The sequence below is a fragment of the Monodelphis domestica genome, chromosome 2 (genome assembly GCF_027887165.1).
Source record: "Monodelphis domestica isolate mMonDom1 chromosome 2, mMonDom1.pri, whole genome shotgun sequence".
NCBI classification, from domain to species: Eukaryota; Metazoa; Chordata; class Mammalia; order Didelphimorphia; family Didelphidae; genus Monodelphis; species Monodelphis domestica.
In genome coordinates, this window is record NC_077228.1 from 226,211,230 (window position 1) to 226,234,025 (window position 22,796).

General features: G+C 36.2%; 1 protein-coding gene across 2 annotated transcripts in view; it reads left to right on the forward strand.

Moving 5' to 3' along the window:
• Positions 1-12,006: 12,006 nt before the first annotated feature.
• The window catches only part of PRKCA (protein kinase C alpha), a 590,805-nt gene continuing 580,015 nt past the window's right edge, over positions 12,007-22,796 (forward strand). For both annotated transcript variants that reach the window (XM_007482766.3, XM_001370222.5), the window contains exons 1-2: positions 12,007-12,740; positions 15,461-15,492. In XM_007482766.3, coding sequence (XP_007482828.1) covers positions 12,568-12,740; positions 15,461-15,492 — 205 coding nt within the window. In that variant the 5' untranslated portion in view covers positions 12,007-12,567. The remainder of the gene's footprint in view (positions 12,741-15,460; positions 15,493-22,796) is intronic.

Below are 22,796 nucleotides of genomic sequence, written 5' to 3' on the forward strand. Positions count from 1 at the left end.
GGGTTTGTTTTGTTTAATCAATTCCTTGATCTACTATTTCTCATCCCCTCATTCCTTCTTTTCCTCTTCCCCATTTCCTGTTTCCTTTTAAGTGGAAGTATTTCTACACCAAATTCATGTATTGGTGCATGTGTTTATTCTTCCTTTCACTAATTCAGATGAAACTAAGGTTCATATAATACCTGCTTCTTTACTTGTGTATATAAATTTCTGCTTGTACCTCCAAGTTTGTGAGATCAACCCCTCTCTGCCATTCCCATCCCTCTTTCCTTTCCTTTTCTAAGGCAATAAAAACAAAACAAAACAACAACAAAACAACCCCCTCCCCCAGACCAGGTTTTCCATCTTGCTTGACTCTAAGGCCCCCAGTGATTTTTAGGGTCCAAGGGAACATTTGTATCATCCCTTATTGCTCATTAAAATGAAAACATTTTATCCTTATAAGTAGTTTTTGATGGCTCATTTGCAATATAATTATTTTCATTTGGAATAATTGAAGTTATCTACTTTATTAAAGATTCTTCTCTTCTTGCTCTCAGGATTGTATTTAGGTTTTCTGGGCAATTTACTCTTGGTTATAAATGTATATCTTTTTTTTAACCCTTAACTTCCATCTTAGAATCAATGTTGTATGTTGGTTTCAAGTCAGGAGAGTACATGGGGTAGGCAATGGAGATCAAGTAACTTGCCCAGGGTCACATAGCTAGGAAGTATATTAATCTAGATTTGAATCCAGAATCTCCTTTTTCTAGGCCTGACTTTCAATCCATTGAGCCACTTAGCCACTCCCTAAAAATATATCTTTTGACTTTAAAATTTTTATGTTGCATTTTCTCTGTTCTATAGTGGTTGTTCACTAAATTTTGTGTGATCCTGTGTATTCCTCTGAATTAGAACTTTCTTTAACATTTTCAATAACAGAAGTTTTGGGCTTTGGGTATGATGTTCTTGAGCATTTTCCCTTTGAATTTACTTACAGAATAAGACTAGTAGTTATTTTCACAATTTTAAGACAAGTGGTCTTTTCTTTAATGTTTCCTTGAAATATAATTTTTAAGGTACTTTGTGTGTGTGTGTGTGTGTGTGTGTGTGTGTGTGATTTTAGGTAGTTCATTGTTTTTTAAATTATAGTTTCTTTTCTTTTTAAATAATTACTTATTTATTTAAAAATATTTTTTTTCCAAATTTACATGATTCATTTTCTTTCCCTCCCCTTTTCCCCAACCCCCAGAGTCAACAAGCATAAAGTATATTTTCTTGATCTGTTTTCCAGGTCAGTTGTTTTTAATATGAGAAACTTTATCTTTTTTTAAACAATTTTTTGACTTACTTATCTCATGAAATGAATGATTTCTGTCTAGCCCATTCTAATTTTTAGGTAATATATTATTTGTGTAAGATTTTGTACCATTTGTGTTGCCTTTCCATCTATCTCTCCTCTATGTTACCATTTTCCCTTTCTAATTCTTTACTCTAATATTCTTACATGAAGTATCATTTCAAATGTTTAAAAAATAACTTGTATAACTTCTTTTAGTAATTCACATTATATTTTTCTTTGCTTATAGATGTTTGCTTGGGCAGGGGGCTTGGAGTCTGTGTATTGCTGGACTAGCTCAGAGTTCTGGGCACTGAGTCCCCATAACTGGCTCTTCTGAGAAACCCCAAGCTGTTACATTCTATTCTATGCTGCATGACACATTATAGCTACAATTCTATCTCTTTCCTTTGAACCCCTAGAGCAATTATCTCCTATATAATGTATTTGGCATTTATCTCTTGTTATCTGAGCTGGGACTAGGGGGAGGCACTGTAGGTCTCAGGAGTAATGTCCAGGGTGGAGAGTCTGTTTCTAATATTACTTTTTATAACCATGCCACATAAATATTAGCTGAAGAAATTAGGGAGGTTTAGCTTTTAAAAAAAAGACTCAGAGTGGATTGATAGCTCTTTTAAAGTATTTGGAGGGCTGTGATGAGGATAATTAATTTGTTCTTCTTGGCCACAGAAAGCAGAACTAGTTAATGGAAATTAGAGAGAGGTAGATTTAAGCTCACTATAAAGATGACTTCCTAAAAGGGAGGAATGCCCCCAAATAAAATGAGATGTTGAAAAACAGTCAGTGTGCTGCCTTTTGAGGCCATTAAATGGAGGCTGGATGACCATTGTTCAGCAAGATTATAAGAGAATTCTTCAATCATTGTTTGAACCAGATGGCCACTGAATTTCCTTAATAATTCTGAGATTCTGAGATTGATAGAGACAATTATCATACTCCTCATTGTCAATAATGTTAATGATGAAACTGGCAATGGATTTCTGATTGTGGATGCCCTCTGATAATGTAGATAATGTTCCTTTTGTTCCTTTAAATTAATCAAGGGGGAAAAGAGATATGTTCTGTTCCTGGTTGCTGTGAAAGAGATATGTTCTGTTCCTGGTTGCTGTGGTTGTCAAAGACTGTGAATTTGGGTAAATTAATTAAATAAAGAATGGACAAGGGATGTCCTAAAGAAAAAAATCTACCAAATTTTCAACAGGTGATATTTACTATATTTCACTGTAGATTCTTCCCATGTCAATACCACTTTTGTTACTCATGAGGTTTTTATTTGGTACTTTGCAAATGTGCTGGGTGTTTTCTATACCAGAATGTTGCATAGTGTAATAGGTGGGTTAAAAGAAGGGTTCAAAACTACCTACCTACCTATCTACCTAACTATATAAATAATAGCTTTATTTAGTTAAAAGGGAAAAGGGAATTGGGGAATAACTAACTCAACTCAAACAGAGATTAAAACCCTTATACCTTCTATAATTATTCTAAACTAAATTCTTTTTTCTTTCTTTTTTAAAAATATTTTCATTTATTTAGTCAATTTAGAACATTATTCCTTGGATACAAGAATCATATTCTTTCCCTCACTTCCCTCCCACCACCCTTCCCATAGCTGACACCCAATTCCACTGGGTATTACATGTATCCGTGATAAAAACCTATTTCCATGTTATTGGTGTTTGCATTAGGATGTTCATTTAGAGTCTATACCCCCAATCATATCCCCTCAACCCATGTATTCAAGCATTGTTTTTCTTCTGTGTTTCTACTCCGACAGTTTTTCCTCTGATAGTGTTTTTTCTCATATATCTCTCCAAATTGTTCAGGATCACTGCATTGCCATTAGTGGAGAAGTCGATTACATTCAATTGTACCATAGTGTATCAGTCTCTGTGTACAATGTTCTCCTGTTTCTGCTCCTTTCGCTCTGCATCAATTCCTGGAGGTCATTCCAGTTCACATAGAATTCCTCCACTTTATTATTCCATTTAGAACAATAGTATTCCATCACCAACATATACCACAATTAGTTCAGCCATTCCCCAATTGAAGGGCATCCCCTCATTTTCCAATTTTTGGCCACCACAAAGAGTGCAGCTATGAATATTCTTGTACATGTGTTTTCCTTATTATCTCTTTGGGGTAAAAACCCAGCAGGGCTATGACTGGATTAGAGGGCAGACAGTCTTTTAGTGCCCATTGGGCAAAGTTCCAAATTGCCCTCCAGAATGGTTGGATCAATTCACAACTCCACCAGCAAAGCATTAGTGTCTCAATTTTGCTACATTCTCTAGAGCATTCATTAATTTCCATTGTTGTCATGATAGCCAATCTGCTAGGTGTGAGGTGATACCTCAGAGTTGTTTTGATTTGCATCTCTCTGATTATAAGAGATTTAGAATACTTTTTCATGTGCTTATTAATAGTTTTGATTTCGTTAACTGAAAATTGCCTATTCATGTCCCTTGCCCATTTATCAGTTGGAGAATGACTTGATTTTTTTGTACAATTGGTCTAACTCTTTATAAATTTGAGTAATTAGACCTTTGTCAGAGGTTTTTTTTATGAAGATTGTTTCCCAATTTGTTACTTCCCTTCTAATTTTGGTTGCATTGGTTTTGTTTGCACAAAACCTTTTTAATTTGATGTAATCAAAATTATTGATTTTACATTTTGTGGCTTTTTTTCTAGCTCTTGCTTGGTTTTTAAATCTTTTCTTTCCCAAAGATCTGACATATATACTATTCTGTGTTCACCTATTATACTCATAGTTTCCTTCTTTATATTCAAGTCATTCACCCATTCTGAGTTTATCTTGGTGTAGGGTGTGAGATGTTGATCCAAACCTAATCTCTCCCATACTGTCTTCTAATTTTCCCAACACTTTTTATCAAATAGTCAGTTTTGGTCCCCAAAACTGGGATCTTTGTGCTTATCATAGACTGTCTTGCTGAGGTCACTTACCCCAAGTGTATTCCACTGGCCCTCCTCTCTGTCTCTTTGCCAGTACCAAATTGTTTTGATGACCACTGCTTTATAGTAGAGTTTGTAATCTGGGACTGCAAGGCCTCCTTCCTTCGCTTGTTTTTTTTTTTTCATGATTTCCCTGGATATCCTTGATCTTTTGTTCATCCAAATGAACTTTGTTATGACTTTTTCTAGTAAAAAAGTTTTTTGGTAGTTCAATGGGTATGGCACTAAATAAGTAAATTAATTTGGGTAAGATTGTCATTTTTATGATGTTAGCTCATCCTACACAGGAGCAATCAATGTTTGTCCAATTGTTTAGATCTGGTTTTAATTGTGTGGAAAATGTTTTGTAGTTGTGTTCATATAGTTCCTATGTTTGTCTAGGCAGATAGATTCCTAAGTATTTTATATTGTCTAAGGTGATTTTAAATAGAATTTTTCCTTCTAATTCTTGCTGCTGAGATGTGTTGGAGATATATAGAAATGCTGATGGCTTATGTGGGTTTATTTTGTATCCTGCAACTTTGTTAAAGTCATTGATTATTTCGACTAGCTTTTTAGTTGCTTCTCTAGGATTCTTTAAGTAGACCATCATATCATCTGCAAAGAGCTAGGTCTCCTCATTGCCTATTTTAATGCCTTCAATTTCTTTTTCTTCTCTAATTGCTACTGCTAGTGTTTCTAGTACAATGTTGAATAATAAAGGTGATAATGGGCATCATTGTTTCACTCCTGATCTTATTGGGAAGGCTTCTAGTTTATCCCCATTGTAAATGATGTTTGCTGATGGTTTTAGATATATACTGTTTATTATTTTTAGGAAAGGCCCTTCTCTTCCTATGCTTCCTAGTGTTTTCAATAGGAACGAGTTTTGTATTTTGTCAGAGGCTTTTTCTGCATCTATTGAGATAATCATGTGATTTTTGTCGGTTGGCTTGTTATGGTCAATTATGTGGATGATTTTCCTAATATTGAACCATCCTTGCATTCTTGATATGAATCCTACCTGGTCATAGTGGATAACCCTTGTGATGACTTGCTGGAGTCTTTTTGCTAGTATCCTATTTAAGATTTTTGCATCTATATTCATTAAGGAGATTGGTCTATAGTTTTCTTTGTTTGTTTTTTGACCTATATGGCTTTGGAATCAGTGCCATATTTATGTCATAAAAGGAATTTGGTAGAACTACTTCTTTGCTTATTGTGTCAAATATATATTTGTATAATATTGTGATTAGTTATTCTCTGAATGTTTGGTAGAATTCATTTTTTAATCCATCTGGACCTGGGGATTTTTCTTAGGGAGTTCTTTGATGGCTTCTTCAATTTCTTTTTCTGATATGGGGTTGTTTAGGTAATCTATTTCTTCCTGTGTTAGTCTAGGAAATTCATATTTTTGTAAATATTCATCTATATCACCTAGATTGCCATATTTATTGCCATATATTGGGCATAATGATTTTTAATGATTGCTTTAATTTCCTCTTTATTAGCAGTGAGGTCTCCCTTTTCATTTTGGATACTATCAATTTGGTTTTCTTCTTTCCTTTTTTAAATTAGATTGACCAGTACTTTGTCTATTTAATTTTGTTTTCTATGTCCCAGCTACTAATCATATTTATTAAATCAATAGTTCTTTGACTTTCAATTTTATTAATTTCTCCTTTGATTTTTAGGATCTCTAATTTAGTCTTCGTCTGAGGATTTTTAATTTGTTCTCTTTCTAGTTTTTTTTTTTATTTCGCATGTCCAATTCATTGACCTCTGTCCTCTCTAATTTGTTGATATATGAACTCAAGGATATAAATTTCCCCCTGAATACTGCTTTGGTTGCGTCCAATAGGTTTTAAAAGGATATCTCATCATTGTCATTTTCTACAATGAAGTTATTAATTGTTTCTATGATTTGTTCTTTAACTGATTTTGGCGAATTAGATTGTTTAATTTCCAATTAATTTTTGGTTTGCCTCTCCATGTACCCTTACTATTTATTATTTTCATTGCATTGTGATCTTAGAAGGTTGTATTTATTATTTCTGCTCCTTTGCACTTGTTTGCAATGTTTTTATGGCCTAGTACATGGTTGATCTTTGTGAATGTATCATGTGCTGCTGAAAAGAAGGTGTATTCCTTTTTGTCCCTATTTATTTTTCTCCACATATTTACTAACTCTAATTTTTTAAAGATTTTATTCACTTTTCTTACATCTTACTTATTTTTTTGTTTTATTTATCTTGTTCTGATAGAAGAAGGTTCAGGTCCCCCTCTAGTATAGTTTTTCTATCTATTGCATCCTTGAGGTACACTAGTTTCTCCTTTAGAAAATTGGATGCTATGCCATTTGGTTGAGTACTTATATTTCCTCATTATCTATACTGCCTTTTATCAGGATGTACTTATCTTCCCTATCTCTTTTAACTAGATCTATTTTTACTTTGGCTTTGTCAGATATCATGATTGTGACTCATGCCTTCTTTTTATCTGTTGATGTCCAATAGATTTGGCTCCATCCTCTTACTTTAACCCTATGTATATTTGCTTCTTGTAGAGAGCATATGGTAGGGTTTTGGTTTTTAATCCACTCTGTTATTCTCTTGAATGTTACGGGTGAGTTCATTCCATTCACATTCAGAGTTATGATTACTAGCTGCGTATTTCCAAGCATTTTGATGTTCACTCCTATTCTTGCCTTTTCTTCTTTCTCTATTTCCTTCTATACCAATGTTTTGTTTTTAATCAGTCCCCCTAATTCTCACTCTTTTTTACTTCGCTTTCTACCCCCATCCCTTCTTATTTCCCTCTTATTTTCTTTACAGTCTTTTGATACTAACCCCCCCCCCCACCTTCTCCCTCCCTTGTACTGCTTCCCTCCCCACCAGTCAGTTTGTTACCCTTCTATTTCCCCATAGGGCGCAAATCTATTCTCTGTCCCAATGGATTGTATTGTTTTTCCCTCTTTGAGTCAAATTCAATACACATAAGAGTTGAGCATTTCTTATCTCCAATCTCTTTACCCTTCCAGTGTAGCTTCTTTGTGAAATATAAACTTACCCCCTTTTGTTTCTTTTCCCATTTCTTTTAGTATTAACCTCTTTTTTTTAGCTCTAGTTGTATATATATACATATGTATGTATTTATGCCATGACCTCTTTTCTTATAGGGATATATATCATTTTAACTTATTGGGTCTCTTAAAAAATGTTTTTTTCCCCCTCTTTCTTAATTACTTTTTGATGATTCTTTTGAGTTCTGTGCTTGGGCATCAAATTTTTTTTCAGGTCTGGTCTTTTCTTTACAAATGCTTGGAATTATTCTATTTTGTTAAATGACCATATTTTCCCCTGTAAGAATATTGTCAGTTTTGCTGTGTAATTGATTCTTGGTTGTAGACATAGTTCCCTTGCTTTCCGGAATATCATATTCCATGCCTTTCAGTCCTTCAGTGTAGAGGCAGCTAAATCCTGTGTTATTCTCACTGTGGTTCCATGGTATCTGAATTACTTCTTAGTAGTTTGTAATATTTTTTCCTTGGTCTGATAGTTCTTGAATTTGGCTGAAACATTCCTGGGTGTTGTTAGTTGGGCATTAAGTATAGGAGGTGATCTGTGGATTCTTTCAATCTTCACTTTTCCCTCTTGTTCTAGAATATTGGAGTTGTTTTCTTTGTTAATTTCCTGTAGTATGGTGTGCAGGCTTTTTATTTTGTCATGGTCTTCTGTTAGACCAATGATTCTTAAGTTGTCTCTCCTGGAATGATTTTATAAATCTTCTGTTTTGTGAATGAGGTGCTTCATATTTTCCTCATATTTTTCATTCTTTTTTTTTCTTTTTTAATTGTGTCCTGCTGCCTTGTGATATTGCTTGCTTCTAGTTGTTGTATTGTGTATATTAAAGACTGGATTTCTTTCCTGGCTTTTTGGCCATCCTCTCCTTCTGGTCTGATTTTCTTTGGAGGTCATATTTCATCTTCTCTGCCTCATCTTTTATTTTCTTTGCCTCATCTTTCATCTTCTCTGCCTCATCTTTCCTTTTCTTTGCCTCGTCTCTCATCTTCTTTGCCTCATCTTTTGTGTCCTTTGCCTCATTTTCAAGCTGATTAATTTTGGCTTTCAAGACAGTGTTTTCTCTTTCCAGATGACTTATCTTGCTTTTTTAGTTCTTTTCCTAGTTGTCTTCAGCCTCTCTTAATTGTGTTTTGAATTGTATTTTGAGTTCTTCCAAAGCCTGTATCCAATTTGCTGGAGTTCCTGTTTTTTTTTGCTTGGTGTTCCTTCATCCTTCTCTGTTACATTTGCTCTTTGTTTATTGCATGTATAGAAGCTGTCAATTGTAATTGCTTTTTTCTTTTTCTGTTGTTTGCTCATATTTACCCCTTCTAAAGAAGGGCTATTGTCTAAAGAGTGCAGTTGCCTGCAATCTTGCTCCTTTCATTCTGTGTTTGATCTGTGGTTTTGGGCTTTCCTTCACCCTTGGGGCTTAGTCAGCAAATCTCTTGTGCAGTCTTTTGGGGAGGGGTGTTGGAGCTTGAGCTTCCTTGCCCTCTGAAGGCTTTGATGAGATTAAACTTAGCTGAGTTGCAGACCTGGGTGTGCACTGAGGCCAAAACCTTGGGAAGGGGGTTGGCAATATGGAGTGTCTCTTCTGCTGCAACTAGGCTGCCTGCTCTTCACTTCTCACAGCCTGTGTTCAACACTCTGACCTTGGAACAGCTTTGCTCACAAGGTATTCCCTCTAGACCAGCATCCTTGCCCGCCCAGAGCTTCCAGCTACCACTGGAGGCTCAGCATTCTAGTTGGGGGAGGGGTCCTGGGACCTTCCTTCTTCCTTCCCCTTAAATCAGAGTGCTCTCGAGTTCAGGTTTTTGGGGAGTGTACCTTTTACATTGAGTCCAGCAGGAGGGTTCCTTGGCTCTGTCTTGTTGTTAGGTTTGATTTTCAGTCCCCTAGGAACATTTAGTTGTAATCAGTAAGGAAGGGTTTTCAGAGGTTTGAACTTTTGTGCCTCTATGCTACCATCTTGACTCTGCCCTCTAAACTAAATTCTTAAATTAGTAATTAAGGTTAGGGGGTTTTGGTAGGAACAAGGACGAAAGTCAAAGAATCTAACAACAACACAGGAGTCCTCTTTTATTCAAGCAGTAGTTCCAGTAATAGCTCTGTTGAAATCCACTTGACATCAGCAGCACCAGCAGCAACAGCAGGCAGGAACAGGCAGAATATTAAGAAAGCCAACAAAGAGGGAATCAATGACTCTCTGGGTGCACCCCAGAAATACCAAACAGAAACCCTCTTGGCTCTCCTGACTTCTAGGGAAAAAACAGACTCTCCCTCTTTCCAGAGTCCACCAACTATTCTCAGAAACTCAGAAACTCAGAGTTCTGTGTGGAATGTTGGTTTGCAGGATCTCTTGCTTCTTGCTTTTGCTAAAAGCTAATCCTTACAAAAATAGTAAATAACATTAATATGCAGATTTATTTCTAAATTAAGACTTGGGAATCTCTATTGATACTGTGTGTAAGTTATCATACACATAGTATAATAATTAGCCAGGATTACATATTGTATTTCATATCTGTATACCTAGATAAATATAAGTAAGATATATAAACATAGATATAAAACATAAGAAGATATAGATAGATAAATAGATATAGATAGATGTGTAGATAAAAATATAAACCATAGGAAGGATGGTAAACATCAAAGAGTAGTGGTCTCCATATCTTTTTTTATCATATATGACATCAATAAAAAATTTAAAGCATTTACTTTCTACGTGTTTGTGTTTAGTTATTTACTAATTAACTACATATGCTGTAGTGCTAATAATTATGTACATAATGAAAGAAAAACTATAAAATATTTAAGACAAAGATAAAATAATAATTGATATTAATATTGATAAGTAGCCAGTAGAACTTAGTAGACCTGCTCAGGAGTGTTTTAGGACTATCAATCAGTTAGCTGTGAAGTGGATTGATTGATTGAAGTAGGGGAAAAATTGAGATAAGAACAATTAGGAAGTTAATTTAATAGTCTGTGAGAAATGATGAGGACTTGAATGAAGGAAGTAACTGCAGGCATATGGGGAAAAGGATGGATTTAAGAGAATGTGTAGAGGTAGAATTAATAATATTTGGCAACTTATAGAATACAAACAGTGAGGGAAAGTCAGAAGTCAAGGATGAAAGGGAGGTTTTAAAAGTGGGTGACTGTAATGATTGGAGGTACTCTACAGAAATGAAAAAGTTCTGAGATGGAGGGGGCAGCAGGTGGGATGGGGTGGGGAGTTGGAGGAGGTTTGGGGAAAGATGGAATGAAGTCTGATACAAATCAAAATCTGTTCATTCCTATTCATCCGATGCTAATCACTTTGTCCCACTAAAATGAAAAGCAGTTCATAGTTTTGATTTTCCACCCCATAGCATGTTCTAGAACACAAAGTTCACCATGAGTGAACTGGGGAGCAGGAGAAGGCAGGGCATGGATACAATGGGGAGGGGGAAAGAAAATGTTGCCTGTGGATATTAGTGCAAGTTGCAAAGTCAGGATTTAGTTATGTATCCCAAGGGACTGATGGCCATAACAACATAGGAAGCCAGTCAGAGGAGGGGACAAAGTGGAATATTGGGCAATATGGATTTTGAAGTATGTAGGATTGCTATTGGAGATAAGTCTTGCAGTTAGCAAAGTTGAGAACTATCTTCCTATTAGTGATCTCTTAGATTTATGCCAAAGACCCCTTGGAGTCATGCTTTGGTCCACTGCGAATACATTCCCCACTTTTGAGATTAACTGACACTAAAGAACCAGTGAGATATCGGTAACCTTTGTGTTTTCTGTCTGTGTATATTTGTCTAAAAATTAGTTTATTTTTTAGTTAGAAATAATAGGAATTTCCCGACATGCACAATATGAAATCCCTTGTGTCCCAACATAAAGAAGTACAAACACGAGTACTGAACCTTATCAATAAGAACTTACCCTATCCCTATAACGAGGAGGAAGAAGGAAGTGTAGAAATATTTATCAGCCTATGAGACAGAGACAGTGAGACAGACACCGAGAAGCAGAGCGAAACAGAAGGGGGAAAGGAGAAGGGAATATACATTTATTTGGCACCCACCATGCACTAGGAACTGTGCTAAGCGCTTTGCAAATATTATCTGATATGATCCTCCCAACAACCCTGTGAGGAAAGTGTTGACAGAATGAGACAGAGACAGACAGGCAGGCGGGAGGGCAGACAGAAACGGAGAGAGAAGGCTTGAAAGCTGAGCTGCATATCTACTAATCCTGGGAGTGTACAATGTCTCAAAGAAGTCTGGTTTTACATAGTATGATGGAAAGAGTTTAGGACTCCTGATGTTCAAGTCTAATACACAGTTAAGTAGTTGTGTGACTTTGGACCAGTCGCTCAACCTCTTCAGACCTTAGTTTCCTCATCTGTAACAACAGAGCATTTCCTTACAGACCCTGATATTATGTGCAGAAAACTCCGAAGAGGGGAAAGGAAGTGAAAAGGCGATAAGGGAAAGAAAAAGAGGAGCAAACGAAAAAGGCTGACAGATCCGCCCCCCGAGATGCTTCCTCCTCCTCCTCCTCCACCTCCACCTCCTCCTCCTCCTCCTCCTCCTCCTTCTCTTTCTCCTCCTCTTGCAAATTCGGCATTACCCCCCCCCCCCCAACTCCACCCCCCTTTCCGGGCTGCGGTGAAAACACGGAGACTCTGAATCCGCCCCATGACTAACTCCTGTACCGCGGAGGAGCCGGGACACACACACACACACACACACTTACACTCACACTCACACACACACACTCTGGGCATGCTCAGTAGTCTGGGCCGTTTCAGGCTCCTGCCACCACTAGCAGTGGCAGCAGGAGCAGCAGGAGCAGCAGCAGGAGGAGCAGCCCCGCCGCTACCGCGGCCGCTGCTGCTGAGTCGGAAGCCTGTGCAGAGGGACCGGGGCTGTCAGTGAGAGTAGAAGGGCGCGCGCAGCGGCGGCTCGGGCTCCGGCACCTGGGGCTCCTCGTTGCGGTCGGAGCAGCAGCCGTAGTAGCAGTCCCAGCCGCGCCAGAACCGGCGCAGTCAGCTCCTCTCCAGCCAGGACCTCCTGGTTCCCCACCTGGCCCCAGGGCCCCTGCCCCTCCTTCTTTTAGGGGAGGGGAGGGAAGGTGTCCGGCAGCTCTTACTCCCCTCCAGCCTCCCCATTCCCTCGTAGTGCTCCAGAGGCAGGTGGTGGCTTGGGGGGGACCATGGCCGACGTTTACCCGGCCAACGACTCTACCGCGTCTCAGGACGTGGCCAACCGCTTTGCCCGCAAAGGGGCGCTAAGGCAGAAGAATGTGCACGAAGTCAAGGACCACAAATTCATCGCCCGCTTCTTCAAGCAGCCCACCTTCTGCAGCCATTGCACTGACTTCATCTGGTAAGCGCACCCCCCCCCCCCAGTTGGGCTGGGGTCGGGGGGAGTGGTGGGCGGGGGAGGGGGGCGATATGGGGTAAAAGGCGCGGCGCAGTGGGGGGGGTGATAGAGAGAGGCATTGACATGGGCACATTCACCCACATACACACCTCGAGGCACCCGTGAGCAGTTGCACTTTCACACCTATGCACACTAAACACCGTGGCACTCACTTGACACGCCCATGCACACGCACTCACACTTGTACACTCACACAGGCTGACCCGCCCACAGAGCTTAGTGGCCGAGAAACACCAATGGACAGTCGTACTAAAAGAAACACACCCACACCTATTCTCATTCACTTACTGACACCCCCCTCCACGCGGTGACAAACCCACTGCTGGGGTCTACATTGATAGATACTTCTTGATACTCTCTGATAGACTGTGAAGTAGAGGTTGGCATTATCGGGCATTAACATTTACACACACGCACAGATGCTAATAGATACAGGCTGTCCCTCTTCTATAAGCGCACACTCTCACAGGTAGTAGAGCAATCGTAAGTGAATATGTGGGCAAAGGGGGGAAAAATTTAAAAAGCCAAAGAGAGAAGAGTTTCCCCAGCTTGTCAGGAGAACCGCACATAGGAGAAACTGAGGAGCTGCTGCAACTGTGCTGTCACTCACTCCAAACCTCCTCTTTGCCAGAGGGCGTGTGTTGACTCTGTGTGTGTGCCTTTCCTTCCAGCTTACACTCCACTGAACCTTGTGCCCCCGCCTACTGTAGCTTATAACTGCTGGGCACAGAAAGACTGACTTTTCTGAGTAAGCAAGCAGAGAGAGAGAGAGAAAGAGCAGCAAACTGTTGCAAGCATGTGGTGGGGGAGGAGGTGCATTAAAACAGAGCAGGCAAAGGGCAGGAGACATTTAAAATAGACCCTGTCAACACAAGATTAGTCTTGCAGGTCTGTAGATGACAACAGATTCCTTATTTAAGAAAAATGTTGTTGGGAATAAAGGCACCCAATAGTTATTTAAAATTAAAGATATATCCAATTGGGGTTAAGATTGCTAGGTGAGAGAAAGTAGTTTCCCCTACCCCTTCAAAATGTTACTATATACATCTTTTTCTGCCTCTTGATCATAAGGCAACCTGATAGAACTTGCTAAATGCAGTTCCTTAGGTCCTAAACCCTAAAAGGCCCACATTACAACTATCTCAATTCCAGCCAGCTGTTTCCTAATAGGTATCTCATTGTCTCCAAGAGCTGAAAATATAGTAGATCAGTGTTTATCTGTCAGTATTGGACAATGGTAGCAAATTGATGGGTTGGAGCTTTCATCCTTCTACAAATAGTCCTTGCCCTCCACCCCCTTTTAAAGAAATAATTTCAGATGAAAAATTGTAGTATGAATGAAATTATACTCAGTGGAATGGATATAGATAGGAATATGTGAAATAAGTTGGAGCATCAAGGCAGCATCAGGGCAAAGAAAAAAGCAAATATTTTAAGGGGATGCTTTCTATTCCTGTCAGATAGATATCTTTCTTTTACATCAGCCTCTTAATGCTTAATTTTTGTAGTTATGTATTTTAAAAATAAAATTCTATTTGCTGCTTAGTTCTTGGAGAAGCTGCTAAATTGAATGACTATTTTCAGTATGTATCATTTAGTTTAGATCTTCAAAATATCAGAGACTAAAGGAACAAAATTCCTCTGGGCTGACAGGCAATGTGAAATGGACAATAAATTATCCAGACTATTCAAATAATTGGCCTACCTTTATTTTTACATGGATTATCCAGATGTTTCTGGCAAAACTTTTTTTTCTTTTTGGCCTCATGTGTATGGATAATTGCTTCAGTTCCTACCTTTTTGTTGCCTTTTGCTAGTGTAGTCTGGTTGTGAGTTCATTTTTAGTTTTTGCATTTACCAAAGTTTTCATTTGAGTTTTGAAGCAATGAAACTAAATATTTATATATTGTGTATCATATTAAAAGAACTCTACACTAATCTGTATTTCTGAACAGGTTTTAATTAATATTTTTGGAGAAATGCTCTGCAATTTAATAACTATTTTAAGGTGCTTTTATCTTGAAATCATTATGATTTGAACACAGATAATATTGATTCCTAAAAAAACAAGTTTGTACATAAAGTTGACTTTCAGCAATTATTAAATGATTACTCATCTCAAGTGCAAACAAGAGATATAATGATTTATTTATAAAAATCAGACACTTAAAGCCAAAATTAATTTTAAAGAAGGTTTTGTTGTTGCTATTACAAATTCTAGACATTGGGAAGTCAGCATCTCTAAAATAAACCCTTAGCAGTTTAATAGGCTAGTTATGCTATGTGGAGAGGGGGAAAAAAAAGGATACTCAGTATTTACTGATAAAAGAATACAATTACTTTCTGTTCTGGTGGGTATACTTTTGAAACAAATAGTATAGTTTTTAATCAACAATATAGGTATGCAAAGCTGAAGACTATGACACTGTAAAATATCTATATGGCAGATGTCTAGAGTAGTTTGTGGAAATGTTTTCCCAAAGTTGAATCTATGGGTGGTAATCTGAGCATTCACATTCTGAAGTATGTTTTTGTTACAAGATCAGAGGGTTTTATTGTTTAACCTTCAAATGTGAAAGAATAGCCTGCCCCTCATTTTCCTTGGAATGTTATTATCCAACACAAAATTTCTTAAGAGATTTTGTTTTTTCTTTTTTTTTCAGGGGGTTTGGGAAACAAGGTTTCCAGTGCCAAGGTAAGTGATGTGGCTTTCTTGGCTACATATGATACAAATACCTGTTGGATTTTGTTTTAAAATCTAATAGAAATGATGAAATCTAGGGCATGAAATGAATATGCCATCCTGGCAAAGTATATCAAGTCAACTTTTTCCTTCCAGGAAAAGTATATGGTTGTCTAATTGGTTAAATGTCATGAAATCTAAAGGATATGTTTTTTGTGTCTTTTTAAAAAAAAGTTACAAAAAGAAACAGCTCTTAATCACCATACAGGACGGCATTTCTTCCTTATGAAAAAAAACCCCAAAAACATGTTCTTGTCAGAAACCATTATCTGTGTGTGGGTGTCTAGGAAAATGGATCTACTTTATATTCATATAGCTTTTCTTTCATTCTTTGTTTTTCATCATTATCTGTTTTACCTATGTACTGAGTTGTACTGATTACAATTCATTTTAGGTGACACAGAGTTCCTTTGTCAAACTTTAAAAAAATCGATTTAAAAATTGTATGCACATTTATTAGTGCATTCAGTATTAAAATGGATTTTAAAAAGTTTATCATGAATGTAGGCCTCTGATCCCCATCCAGAATCAAATTCATACTTAATAACATAATGGAACTGATATGATAGCAGCTGGAACCTGAAATATTGTGATGCATCTCCTTTATTTTCCTTAAATAACTATCAAACAATATAATAATCCCTTCAGTGTCAAGAAGAAACAAATTATTTTGAATAGAGTAGCATTAAAACCATGCAAAATTCCTGATTTTTCAAAGTTTCTATATCTCCCGGAACATCATTTTTGATATCTAATAATAATGATAAAAATAATGAACCTTTACAGAGAGCTTTAAGGTTTGCCAAGCATTATTCATATGCTATCTCATTTGATCCTCACAAAAACCTTGTAAAGCAGGTGCTACCATCCCTATTTTTAAAATGAGGTAACTTAGGCCAAGAGATTTTATTTGACTTGTCCAAGGTTATACAATTCGTAAGTGTCTGAGGTAGAATTTGAACACAGATCTTCCAGCCTCCAAGTCAAATACTCCATCCACTATTCAACTAAGTGCCTTTACCTATGTTAATAACACATACTTTAAAGTTTTATTAATCTATCCCCTGTCTGGCCCCTTTAACAAATAGTTTATGATGATTTACTAAACTAGAAACCACATTTTTCCATTCCGGATATCAGTTTTCCTTAGTAGCTATGTGTTAAATGATTTTGAGTATTGAGAAAAGGACACAGAGAGTGGACTTTTATTATTACCTTGTTAAGTTTTATGTATACTTAAATAAACAAACCAAGTGTAGTAGAAGATCACAGTTTCATAGACAGAGTCTAATTTTATGAGAAGAATTTATAGCATAGTGGATAGAGAGCTGACTTCAAAGTCAAAAAGACCTGGGTTCATATCCTGTGTCTAACATACTGGCTAGGTGACCCTGGACAAGTCACTTAGCCTTGAAGGGCTTTTTAGGAAATTCTAAAAGATTATTAAGTTGCAGAATAGCTGGTGATTGACATTAGAGAGAATTTCTTATATGAGTGAAATAACAGGTCTAGAAAAAAATTCCTTTTTTTTGCTTTTTGTTATATTAAAATATTTTAAAATAATAATTAAAGTAAAATCTTGACTTGAAAGCACTGTTCATATTATTTGCTTCATTAAGGTAATTGTTTAAAACAGCTATAACAAAATGGAAATTCTATATTTTCTTTTTTAATTTAGTTTTTATAGCACTATTTTCATAATTAGTTTTATTTCTAAAACTCTATGATAAAGTGAGGCTCACTTCTTATCTTATCCTCACTTCTTATATTTCTAATCATGGTCTAGATTTCATTATTCCCATGTATGATCATTCCATAATATCTGCATTCTCTTACAATAAGATTCTTTTTGGGACTTTTTAAAGAAAGAATGAATTCTTTGGAGAAATAACAGTATATGTCTAGACAATTTTTTTAATATAGGGAAGAATAACAATTAAATACTATGCTAATTCAGAGGCAATCATTTCCCTAAGTCAAGGAATTTGACTTTAATAGCAAAGTGGTGGCTTTTCCTCATAATATTATTTGAGGGATCCAAAGTACTAAAGTTAGTCTGTTTAAGTCTACTGCATCTGATTCAATGAAATCTAATAGTATGTGTCGATGGTTGGGGATCTGGGATTTGGTGGATTCTCTAGGGCATATTGTTAAGGAAGCAATTAGTTGAGTAGATTATGGACTATTGGATTCTTCTGTGCTTTTCATATCTAAGAGAAACTGAGCATAATCTTGCTTAAAAAATGATTTCCTATTTAGAGGAATTCAGTCTCTAGCCTTTGGATCCTTTCTAAAATCTTGAATCCCCCTATAGGAGTGTTTAGTCTGGGAAGTAGAAAAGAGCCTCATTAAAAGATTGCTTTATAAAACTATTATAATGATATTGTAATGACTGTATTAGGAAAATATTTTATGTGTCAGTTTAACTCATGGTAAACCTGATACATGAAAATTTGATTCACAAAACAATTAAATTTGGAAGTAATTACCTCCTTTACAAAAATATTCTTTGTTTTACTAAAGGAATATCATATCATCTTTTTAAATTACAAAGTTCTCTCCTGCATTTAAACTCTGCTTTGATTTGATCAAGATTCTTTGACATAACCTCAGTAGCATGTAAAGTGGGGCACATCTGTTTTTGATATATAATTATTAGTCATCCCATCTCCTTTTTCTCCCTCATTCTTTCTGTCCCCCTCCCCCCCATATGACCTATGATTACAGTAATGTTGGAAATTCATGAGTACGATGTTTTCCTCCAGTGTTGTAGAAAATATCTTTCTACCTCTAGCCTTAGATGGTTGTGTAGGGACACAGAGGTTAAGTGTGATTTGCACAGCCTAGATTTATCATTCTAAGGATTTGAATCCAGGTCTTCTCAACTCTCAGGTTGATTGTCTCTCTATTATGCTACACTGTCTCTCATATTATTATATAATTTATATTGTATGAAAGTAAACCTTGTATTTAGGAAAACTTGATTCACATCAATCATCTGATGCATATATATTATTTGTATGACCCCGGGGAAGCCATAATCTTCCAGAGATCTCAGCAACTTTCTTAGATTATAAATTGCAGAATAATCAATCAGCCAATCATCAAACATTCATTAAGCTTTTGTATAAGGCACTGTGCTAAATCCTGGGAATAGAAAGGAAGATAAATATAGTCCTTACTCTCTAGTAGTTTACAGTCTAGGAGGTGGCAACATTCAAACTCTCTGCCAACAAGATGTGTACAAGATAAATAGGAAATAATCTCTAAGAAAGACAGTAGCAGCAAGGAAAATCAGGAAAAGCTTCTTGTAGAATGTGGGATTTTAAATGTCACTCAAAGGAAACCCAGAGATGGAGACAAGGAGGGATAGAATTACAAACAGTTCCTATCATCAAGGAGCTTATGCCCTATGGGAATAGTGATAGATGTGAATTATTGGAAGACGCTTCCTTACATGGATTTCCTTAAACAAGTAAAATCATGGGTTCAGACCTTCTTCTCCAGGTTATGTTTACATATTTATATACTACATAATATAACAAAGCAATGATACACATATATAAAGTAACCATTTTCAAAAAAGAGACTTGTAGAACTGAGCTAGTAAATAGCTATATCCTTGTTCATAAAATAAGGAAGTTAAATGATAACATTGGAATTATTATTACCCAATAAAAGCTAAATTCTAAAAGAATAGTAGTTGAAGAAATAATTTATGGCATCTTAAAGAGTAAAACCATGAAGTGAGGGGGTAGTATTATCTTTCAGAAGCCTGAAATATTATTTCCTTTCCCCCCTTCTTTAAATGATACAAAAGTAGAAGCTGGAAATTTTTCTGTAGTTTTATTTAAGAAATTATTCCCATTGGTTTCCTAACACTTTGACCTAATGGAACTTACCTAGTGTTCTTATTTATGTTGTAGCACAGTAACACTGAAAGCTGATCTCCCCTGTGCAACTCACACAGGAGGATCTTGTGAGATGCTTATTCTGTGAAAAAAGAGAAAGCAAGAGCAGTCAACTCAGTGAGCAGGCAGACAGTGCGTTTTAGACACTGATGTCATGAAATATTTTTCTTAAAGTAGTTTCTGAAGGTGAAATATGTACTTCATTGGATCTAAAATCATCCCTTTAACATGCCTTACTTTGTTACATTCTGATTTTGGTACCATTCAGAGATCTCAGCAGGGTTTTTTATTTATTAATATTGTTTAATTCTTCAAATATCCCTGTGATGCTGGTGGAAGATACAGGTAAATGTCCCAACTTTCAGAGCTATTGTGAGCATGGGTGACTTGTCTAGGGGTATTATGATACTGTTGAATCTGAAATCTAAGAATCCTGTCTCTTTGCTGGTATATTGGTTCTGAAGTATTTCAAGAGCAGTTGTCCTAATACAGTACAGGATGTAATGCTCAAACTGACTGGGCTAGTTTCTCATTTTCTCTTGGGCTAGTGTAGTTGAAAAAATATGATCCACTTACTCTCGTGGTTGGAAAAGGGAATGTGCCAACCCCACTTTCTCCTCTTCAGGGTTATAAAGAAAAAGCTGTCTCTAGTTACACAGGATAGAAACAGACCCTGAAAATGTAGCCTGATTATTGAATGTGCAGAATTGTAACTTTTAAAGTTCACTGTTACCTAGTAGTTTATTTTATCTGGACACTATTATTTCATCTTTTTTGTTTGTTTTTCAGTATCATCACAATTCATTTCAACAAAGATTTATCAGGTACCTAGGTGCAGGACGAACAAGAAAAAGCTCTGCTTGCTTGAAAGAATTTGCATTGTCTAGTCAAGTTAGGACATATTTTGCCAAGGTCCATTTGATAAAATTTCTTAAAGAGATGGCATTAAAATAAAATTCTGCCTCTTGACCACTCGGTAATACCAGTTGATTGTCTTTAAACAATCAAAACATGAATGACCAGAAACTGCCAAATTCACTGACTTTAGAGATTGCTGTTCTGTTCTGTTCTTAAGTCTTGAATCATTTCACTACTAAGATTTAGGAGGTATTGTTATTTAACCTATACCTTAAAGTGAGATTCTGTGGTTAACAGTTCTAACATAAAAGAATCTATTACTTTCCTCCCTTCCTGTTAGTGTGTATTTTAGCTTAAAAGCCAGTAGATCTTTCCATAAACTGCTGTGAGTAAAGGCATGTTTCATGTTGGGTCTATAAGAATGAAAGATTGTTTGATGGAAGAAGAAGCTCAGTTTATAACAGAAGGGTTATCTCATAGAGTTGAGAAACTTATGAAAAATAGGGTAATTGGAAAGCATGTGAGAACTTATTTCACTCAATAAAATTTCCAGTGTAATAATCTAAGAGAATAGAATAATTTCAGTCATATAAAAGGTGGGGGGGGGGGGGAAGGGTCTTGCAGTCTTCAATAATGGAAAGAGATAAGGCATAATATGGTAATTTTCCTAGAGGTCATGTGAAACTGACTTCTGTGAAAATCTTTTAAAAATAGGTATATATCTTTCTGAGATGGTTTATCTTAGACCTTAGCAAACTGTGGCAACATATGATAATTTTCTTTAACAAATTTTTCATTGATATATTTTTTATAACACCAGAGTTTCTCACAATATCCCTTCCCTCCTCTTCTCAGAGAACCATCCCTTATACCTATACTATTTTTAAAGAAAAAAAGGTGAAAAACCTGATTGATACATCAAAATAGTCTGAAAATATGTGGAACATGTCACACTGTAGTATACCAGTGGATCTCCTACCTCTGTAAGAATTTAGGAGGTATTGTTATTTAACCTTTACCTTAAAGTGAGGTTCTGTGGTTAACAGTTCTAACATAAAAGAGTCTATTACTTTCCTCCCTTCCTGTTAGTGTGTATTTTAGCTTAAAAGTCAGTAGAGCTTTCCATAAGCTGCTGTGAGTAAAGGCATGTTTCATGTTGGGTATATAAGAATGAAAGACTGTTTCTTCTCATTTCTCTTCTTTGATGCCATTCTTTTTTGTTGGAATTTTGCAATATGCACTTTGTGGTGATTTTGTTCCTTTTACATTGTTTCAGTCATTGTGTATATTGTTCTCTTGGCCTTGCTTACTTTTTTCTCTCATATAAATTATTCTTTACTTTTCTGTGCTGTGAATTTTCTTTACTATGCTGTGAATATTCTGTTGTATATAAGGACTTTCTTCTTTTCAATCACCTTGGAATGTAATCTCTCATTCAAAAAGCAGGGATATTGAAACAGGCCAAGAAGAGATAACTCTAACCTTATTTGCTGATGGAATGATGATTTATTTAGAAAATAATGGGAAATCAGCAAAGTTAATAATTGAAACTAGTTTTAGTAAAGTTGTAGGCTATAAAATATATCCATAGGTCTCAAGGGGATGTGTATATGTGTGTATATCTAGGAGTGTTATCTCTAGTTCAAACAGCAGAAATATTTTACCCAATTTTTTATTGCATAATTTCAAATTGCTTTCCAAAGTATTTGTACTAATTCACAACCCCAACAACATTGAGGGGAAATATTATGATAGTGTGCAAATTGTGTGGTTATCTTCTTACAGCCCCTACAACATTGACTTCCCATATTTTATCATCTTGCCAATTTAAGTATGAGGTAAAGCCTCAGGGTTATTTTCAATTGTATTTCTCTTATTATTAATGATTTGGAGTATTCTTTATCTTGGTTATTTGCAAACATATTTTGCACTTTTTTGAGAACTGCTCATATCTTTGAACCACATATCCTTTGGAAAATGGATTTTGATCTTTTATATAAATATATAAGTTGTCTGTGAATCTTGTATGCCAAACCTTTATCAGAGTATTTGATAATAAACATTTTTTTTAACACTTGAAAGCTTCTCTTATCCTAGATGTATTGATTTTGTTTGTAGCGAGGCTTTTCAGTCTCATGGAATCAGTTATCTATTGTATCTTTTGTAATTGATTCTAACTCTTGATTGCATCAATCCATATCAGGAAATGGCATATGACTTGCTTCTCTGTAGATTTTTTAAATGGTATAATGTTTAATATTATGCTACATATCAATTTAGAGTTTGTTGCAGAATGTATTATAAGGTGCTGGTCCAAGCTTAACTTCTTCCATACTGCTTTCTAGTTTTCCCAGCAGTCTTTTTTTTCTCAAATAGGGAATTCTTCCTCCCCTCCCTTTTCTAGTCTTCTTACATATTATACCTTATTCCCCTCACCACATAGCCTGAGATCCTGTGATATACTGCTATTCCTTGCTAGTCTTCAAA